Genomic DNA, 8325 nt, shown 5'->3' with positions numbered 1-8325 from the left:
GATAAAAAAGGTTTTTGGGGGCCTTAAAGCGTGACCCTGAGGATTGTGGCTCCATGTCGAGCCAGCGCAGAGGAAGGAAGAGGAAACACTGAAGAGAAACCAGGTGATGAGGCTCAGACAAAGCCGGCCAACAGAGAGAGGAAGGGGATGAAGATATGCTGAGACCAGATTAGCAGGAAATAAGAAGTAGATTAGTGAGGGCTCGACTCCTCTCGACACTGAGACCTTTCACTTTTCCCCACGGCGTTGTGCTGCCTGACACTAAGCCCGGCTTCTTTATCTTAATCCTCTTTCAGCGAACTGTTGGGGGTCCCACAAGCAGGAAGCGGAGACAGGCTGCTTTACTTACCTCCAGATAGGCTCAAATGATTTGCCTCGGACACATTCACGGGAACTCCTTCCGGTGATGTCGGATTTCTCCAGGGAGTTTGATGAAGGAACATGCAAAAGGGGAAGAACATGAAATGGTAGCGCTAGATGAAGGGATAGTGATGCTTTTAATTTGAGCGTCTCACCTCGTCAAAAGGTCATGCGCGGATGGATGACGGATGAACACACACACACTAGACAGATGTGTTGATTTTCCCCTAAATGCAGGGAAGGCTACATCGTTTTTATTTGAGTGTTTATTAATAGGTCAACAGTCAGCTGAGCATCCAAGCGTACAACAAGTTACTCTTTAGCTTTTGCTTCGTTTCACGTTCTCAACGTAAAAAGGAATTACAATAGGAAAATTAACTTGAACAACAAAACAAAAAACAAAAAAAAGATATTTACAAACTGCATTATAAATATGTCAAATGTACATCATTATACACAAGTACCAAAGATGGTCGGTTCATGGTCGAGACCAAACAGAAGTACCGTAAAAATATGCCTAAGGAGAAACAGAAAAAAACAACATATCAAAATATGGTTCGTGGGTCAAAAGGGACCGTTGACCTAAAACCAGTTTAGCTTGTTTCTCGAGGAGGAGCTCGTCTTCAGATAAAAGCATGAAGCTAATATTTACACGTCCATGTTGTGTCTGGGGGGGGGGGACAGGCAGGTCTCTCGTGTTTTCTTCATCATCTACATTATGTAAATAAGGGTTCAGGTAGTCACTATATACTCCTCTCAGTAATCCCCTCGGACACTGAAACGTACTCATTGAAATAAATTGGTCAAGTAGAAATCAGAAATAAGGCCGGTACCACTGCACAGCACACATCCATCTGAAGCTATGTGGTTGAATGTGTGGTCGGTTTTGGGATGTCTCAAAGAAATAGAAAGACATTTTGAGAAATGTGCTTTCTTGCTGAGAGTTAGATGAGAAGGTCAATGCCGCTGGCCTGCCTGTGCGTTGAGTATGGAGCTAGAGCCAGGAGGCTGTTAGCTTAGCCTAGCTAGCATAAAGGCCGCGAGCAGGGAGATACAGTTGGCGTGTTCGAAAATCCGCCCACAAACACCTCTGGAGCTTAAAAATAAACATGCTCTTTCTTGTTTGTTTGATTTGAACAAACACTGAAAGAGTTTTAGAGTGAGTAACTTGGTGCGACTTTATGCTAAGCCTGGGCTAACTGTTTGCTGGGCTAAGCTAATCGCCTTCTGGCATCAGCTCCGAATGAAACACAGACCTGGGAGTGCCATCGATCTTCTGATCAAGAAAGCATATTTCCAGAAAATGTCAAACTATTCTTTTACTATGTCGTTATCTCATCGATTTACAAACATCCTCTTTTGACCACATCTTCAAAAACATGAAACAGAATCCTGAACATAAGGTACAAAAACTTTGCTCTGTAAACACACATCCTGCCTTTGTAAACCCATAAAATCAAGATGGTTAAAAACCTTAAAAATGGCAGTTGAACAAAAAGCAAACTGCAACTTCTTACCGTTACTATAAATTAATCTGTTTATCATGTCAGTGTACTGTACATTTGTATTAACGCAAAGAGAGGCAAACTAATGTAACATCCCTCTATAAATCTCCTTTTGCTCATTTTCAATCCCTAAATGTCTCACTTCTGTCACTTAAATGCATTTTTGTTAATTCCACGCTTCTTAGGCTGACACACAGGTTTAAGGAAAAAAGGAAAGTCAGAGACTGTTTCTTATAAGGAGTAAGGTGAATGAACAAGAACTACTTTTTTTTTTTTACAGACGGCTGTACATTAAAACACAGGTATGTTCATCTTGCACTGCAGGTGTCTCCTCGAGGTTTATGAACTAAAATGCCTGGTCGCTCTCTGCTGCACGCGGTCACAGACGAAGACGTAAGCGTGTCGAACAGTAATGCATGGACGCGCACACACACACACACACACACACACACACACACACACACACACACACACACACTGTACCATATGTGTATTTCACAGCAACAAAAGAGGAAACGCTCTGGAGAGTACCGCTTATACAGCCTTTTTGGCCACAGGAGGAGAATGGATATTCCAGTATCTATCTATCTATGTCAAACAATCAACAGCACAATCTAGTCAATCGGGGAAAAATTACTCCAACAAAGACGTTGTTAACGGTACGATTTTCACTGTTTCAATCAAACGTTTGAGTTTGAATGAATTTTGATTGAAGAGGCACGCTTACGAAGCCACGTGGCTCGATGGTAATAAAACATTGTGCCCCTTAATTCCTTTATAGTCACGGACACTTTCACTGGTGGATCACGACAAGGGAGGCGAAGGAAATGACTCACTTTCTCCCCCGATAGGAATTCTGCAATTAACTCCTTTATGATGATCCAAACCCATTTTCCTGTGAATTACGTGTCTAAATCATTTGGACTCTTCAATTATAATTGCTTTGCCTTTGTATATGAAAAGTGTGTCACGAGTTTGATCGCCGTGTTGAAGACATGCATCATTACTAAAGCTGCAACAGCCATTGAGATCATGGAAGGTTTAGTTTCTTTCCCACATCAGTGTTTTTGTCACTTGTACAATATTCCTCACAGTTTTATTATTATGCTTTAGCCTTGGAAATTTGAAGGAAGTTTCTCATTTCAAGCTCATTATAAAACCGGTTCGCGTCGCGGAAGGGGAAGACATAAAGAGGAAATGTTCAAGCATTAGGGAAATGCTTTTCGTAGGGAAGGTACGAATGCAAAAGTAAGTCATTTGTTTGGTTGGCGCTTAAAAAACAAAGAGCTTAAAGCTGATCGTGATCATTTCAGACCAAGATTGAACAAATTTAACGAATACAAAATAATAATATAAAACAAACAATGTACAATGTCTGAACAGCCACTTCTTTCGGCATAGTGGAATATAAACAATGAGTCCGTCGCTCCGGATTTCTCTCCGTTGGTACTGATTCTGGGTCACACAGAGGAGGAAATGCTGGGGAAGGGGGCGAGCGGGTTTCGGGTTCTTTCGTGCGTTTGTCCGCGGCTGCTCGTCGGCTCCTACATGATGCTGATGCTGCGGTTGAGCTCACACTGGGCGTTGTTGTTGTTGATGTTGGGGTTGGGGTTGCGGCGGCTCATGTTGGGCGTGGCCACGGACGTCAGGCTGCTCGTGTCGTTGGGGCAGCCGTGCTGAAGTAAGATGTCGCCGCACTCCTGGCTGCCGGCTCGCCGGGCATAGGACAGCGTGGTCTGGCCACGAGCGTCACGACTCTTCACGTCTACACCGTACTGTGGGAGAAGATGACGGGTAGGAAAGGCAGATCAGACATAAGATTTGTATATATTTGGGGGAAATTCCAAGGAATTTACAGACATGTATCAAGATTTAATAAATGGTCATACAAACAGTATGAGAATTCCATTTAATATGCTTTATTTGATTGAATACAAAATGCAATGCAAGCACGGTGTAGTTGAACTATTCTTTCGGATTCTAATCAGAAGCTCATTATAGTTTCCGCCTTCTCTTCCTCCATTTTTCTCTTCACTGTCTACAATCAGAGCTGCGTCTATCGCAAGACGTCTTTGTTTACTGCAACCTGCACTGATCTTCCTCGAACAGGTAGCACAAAAACTTTTGGGTGAGTCATAATGAGTATGTGGCTACTATTTCCATCTAATGTCTTACTACTGAGGTAGATGTATTTTCTGTTAAAAATTGGGGTTTTAGCATCCTCCTGGGAATTAACACGGTACATTTAAAAAGCTATATTTTTAGACTTAAAATGGACTGCTGTCAAAGGGCAACAAAATAAATAGATGATTCAGTAATTCTCATTTATTCCTAACAGCGTGGAGCGAGCTTTAAAACAGCATTGAAACGGTCAGGTTGGGAAATAAATGGTAACGCTTTATTTTACGAGTCTGCAGATTCTCAGCACTTTCCTCGGGTGTTTCTTGGAAAGAAGTGTGCAATCTAACACCAACTGTAGCTGTGACATTCATTTTAGTTAGAGTTGAGTTAGTTGTGTTAAGTTTTATAGGCAGTTACTTCCTTTAAGGAACGGCTCCTTTTAAATTAAACTTGCAGAAAATATAATTGAACAATAAAAATCCCAATCATTTAACATTTTTAGACACTTGAATGAGAAACTGGCACATCTGGTAATGTTAAAGAGGTTTGCAGGTTGTTGGGAAGTCTTTCTTTTCACACTTAAACTCCTAAAATCACTTACCCAAACACTAAATGCCTACAATAACAACGTTCATCCACCTCTGACCGTTCACCCTCAAAGCCGGAGAGGCCAACTCACCCAGATGAGCAGCTGCGTGATCACCACGTTGGCCATTGCGCAGGAGAGGTGCAGAGCGGTGCGTCCGTCTCCGTCCCCGTAGGTCTCGTTGACCTCCTCCTTGGTGCCGTGGGCCAGCAGCACCACCACCAACCTCAGGTCGTCCTCCACCACTGCCCGAAGCAGCTGCTGCCCCAGGGGCACGTCGGACTGGGGCAGCCCCACCAGGAACACCTTCTGCTCGTACTTGGCTCGGATCCAGCGCTCCTTCTCCTCCCTGGAGAGAAGTGAATGACAGGGATGCTGCAGGTCATGGCGCGGTAAATCATGGCGAACATATGTGCACGACTATGAGCAACTTAGCACATGAGTTAAAGAACTTTTAAACACACATCTCATAAGCCAGAGGCAGTGATCTTGAGACAAAGCCATGTGGCAAAGGTAGAATGTAGACACATACGGGAAGTGTTGAAGTAATTGGTCTTAGAGACTCACTTAAGTGAAGTTTCTAAATGATTAGAGCACAGGAAAGCCACTCGCCTCCTCTATCAAAGCGGGAAACGATACAGCGAGATTGGCTGCAGAGATGAGAGAATGCCAAAGGCTGCGACGCTTTGGGCAATATTCCACTTTTCTAGTGATTAAGGTCGACAGCAAGACGGTTAGAGCCTGGCCGGCTTTCTAAAGGTTACACATCTCGAACAGCGTGTCTGCTGCTGACAATACAGGAAGGAGGGGGACGTAGTTTTTTATCAGCGCTGTCGGCTGTCAGTCTGAACCGGTGGATCCCCTCCACAAAAGAGGCAGTGTGTGTCTCCAAAGCCCCGGTCTCCCTCGGGGCGGCTGGGCCCTGAGTCAGATCGATGGGGCTGAATGGCAGCCAGAGAGGGACAGCGGGATGCGGGGCTCCTCCACTCCAGCATGCAGCAGAGAATAGAGGCAGAGGGAAGGCTCCGTCCTCTATCGCCAGGCAGAATTATATCTATTGCTCTCCATCTTGACCCCCCCCATTTCATTCTCTGCCCACATACAAACTGTCCAAATAAGAAAGAGGGAAAAAAAAATAAAATAAAAAATCAATATGTGAATGACTGAGCATGCCCAGTGTGGCACTAACCCCGCGACCCTGTCAGCCAGCGTGATAAGGGGAGCAGAAAGAGGCTGTTGTTTGGATTCGCGGGTGAGTGACAGAAAGGAGAAGGTTTGCACGGATAAGTTGAAGCGGAGACGCTGGCGAGAGTGACAAGGCTCTCATGGGACTCTATCAACGGGCCGAGGCTTTGCAGCCAAGTGCAAGCTGACAATCAAGCTCACTTCAATTCCGTTTCATCATAATCACAGTGACAACAAACTCCAACGGTACAACTTAATTACCAAAATCAACCAGAAACATCCCATCTACACATTCAATTATATATTTATCATCATATATTAAAGGGTTGGTTCCCCCCAATTTACAAAAGCCCTATTTAGCCACACACACACACACACACACACACACACACACACACACACACACACACACACACACACATACACACACACACACAATATTTCAGTCTTCCCTATACTCTGTGGCTCTCAGCCCCGTGCTTACATCGACTGAAAACCAGCTCACACATTTTTGGTTTCATTTTTTTAAAAGGCTCAGTAATTTCTTAAAACGTCAGAGCACTGTAGTTTTTACTAAATGTTACTCACACAGCAGTAAATGGTGCATTTGTTGGGGACTATTTTCAGCTGTGGATCAATACACATTTGATACTCTGAAGTTTCTTAAGAGTTATTGAACAACAGTGACGGTCTATGGCTCCTCAGACGATACTCTTTAGTAAAATCAACTTGTTAGTTCTGAACTTTTCATGGGATTTGTAGAAAATTTAAAAAACCAAGAATATTTCCAGCCTTATCCTTTAAAAAATAAATAAACAGCAATATCTCCCTCCTAAAACAATGCCCTGTAGTTACTCTAGATAACCCACACACCTCGCCGGATAGACTTTCTAATGATGATATAGTGCCTGCTGAAAAAGTGCAATTAGGACAATGTCAGGGTGATACCTCAAAAACCTGCTTGAGTAAAAACCCAAAACTAGAACCACTAGAAAATAAAGGAGATAAAATAGGTAATCTCGTCATTTGTGTGAACTGACCTGAGCACGTCCCCAAATAGCACATGTTCAATTACAGCAGCAGCTTTAACAATAGTAGCCAGTTCAACATTAGTCACTCTCCTCTATTACGACCTTATAGCAGCTAGGTGTCAGGGCTGCCAACTTACCACAGACAGCAACCATTTTCAGACTCATATGTCAGCTGCCAGGCTCACTTCACAGAGCAGTCTGTCTTGCACAGAGGAGCCTGGCACCGGCCCTAACTGCAGGAGTTAAGGATATGATGGAAGAGGTGCAGGACTTTATCAGCTCCCCGGCACGGATTGATTAACTGCGAAACGCCAACGGAAGCTCGTAAAGCAACTTAACCCACATCTTTAAAATCATCCTAACTCTATTGCGTTTATAAGCATACGGGTGCATTTTTATTATGACCTCGAGGAAAACGTGGAGGGGAAAGTCCTTTACCCATTTACCCATCAGACAATCTTTTCTTAAGGGTATACGGGGTATTATGTGAGCAACAATACAGCCCTAATGGCAGGCAATTGCAGTGGCTCAGAGTTTTATGGTGTAAGACCTCCATCAATCCCCACTCAGTCATTATGTGTGGACAAGCCTGTTAGCAAATCAATTGGCCTTAGAACCAGAGGACTGCTCAGAACAGGAAGGGGCCGTTCTGCCCTCCCCTCTTATTTCCGGTGGACTCTTTGAAAACAAGTGTTTTTGTTTTTTACTGCCAAAGAGGATAAAGTATGTTTAAAAACTCTCTAACTAACTGTAATCCTGAAGGCAAAAAAAATCAAAAAAATCTACAACCTTTAACAAAAATGTGAGCATGGTTAAAATCAATCACTTAGAGCTGTTGTGCAAAGTTTGTTTCAGAAAGCTGGACCATGAATGAGATGCTGAATCTGTAGAGCCCAGTGAATTGATATGAGCTAAATGAGGCAGAAAGTTAGCAGCGAGATGCGAAACAAAAAGGCTGAGGAGAGCCATTAAGAAGACGTCAACATCTCAGAAAGGAGCCCTGAGGACACTTTGTTAGCCTCCGCTACGAAAATCAGCCCCGAAGACCTGCAGGGGGAAAAAAAGGCCTCACTCACTGCTGATGCTGAGCTCTCAATTCAACCACAGTTATTTTTTACGTCGTCTACTTTTACAAAAAGCAAAACCAGCCGGACAGAGTTTTTTTTTTTGTTTTTGGGGGAAAATTCCTAAACCTCTGCCACTTGAAAGCCAGAGCGTGAAAGGAAGTGAAATGGTAATCCTGCCTCTGTCTTTTGTTTGCAATAGAAAAAAACAATCCAAACAGAGGTCGGGTTTAGACGGTCAGGGGGAAAACTGAGACCCTTGAAAAGGACACTTCCTCACCGCAGGAGGAAGAAAAATAAAATCAGCAGATTTAGCATGTCAAAGCGCCAGGACAGAGTAGGAGGGGAGGTGGAGAGGGAAAGGAGAGGGAATTTTCACAGCATGGGGGGATATTTAGGAAATTGAACCGATGGTTACTCTTATACACACACACACACACACACACACACACACACACACACACACACACACA

The 8325-nt window shown here is 43.7% G+C and overlaps 1 protein-coding gene across 3 annotated transcripts in view; it reads right to left on the bottom strand.

Annotated features, from left to right (window-relative positions):
• Positions 1–576: 576 nt before the first annotated feature.
• The window catches only part of agap3 (ArfGAP with GTPase domain, ankyrin repeat and PH domain 3), a 108997-nt gene continuing 101248 nt past the window's right edge, over positions 577–8325 (bottom strand). For all 3 annotated transcript variants that reach the window (XM_031865250.1, XM_031865251.1, XM_031865249.1), the window contains exons 17-18: positions 4666–4921; positions 577–3640 (exon numbers count right to left, since the gene is read on the bottom strand). In XM_031865250.1, coding sequence (XP_031721110.1) covers positions 3410–3640; positions 4666–4921 — 487 coding nt within the window. In that variant the 3' untranslated portion in view covers positions 577–3409. The remainder of the gene's footprint in view (positions 3641–4665; positions 4922–8325) is intronic.

Source organism: Anarrhichthys ocellatus, unplaced genomic scaffold (genome assembly GCF_004355925.1).
Source record: "Anarrhichthys ocellatus isolate YVR2014 unplaced genomic scaffold, GSC_Weel_1.0 scaffold32, whole genome shotgun sequence".
In the NCBI taxonomy this organism is placed as follows: Eukaryota; Metazoa; Chordata; class Actinopteri; order Perciformes; family Anarhichadidae; genus Anarrhichthys; species Anarrhichthys ocellatus.
This window is presented reverse-complemented; position numbering and strand designations above follow the sequence as displayed.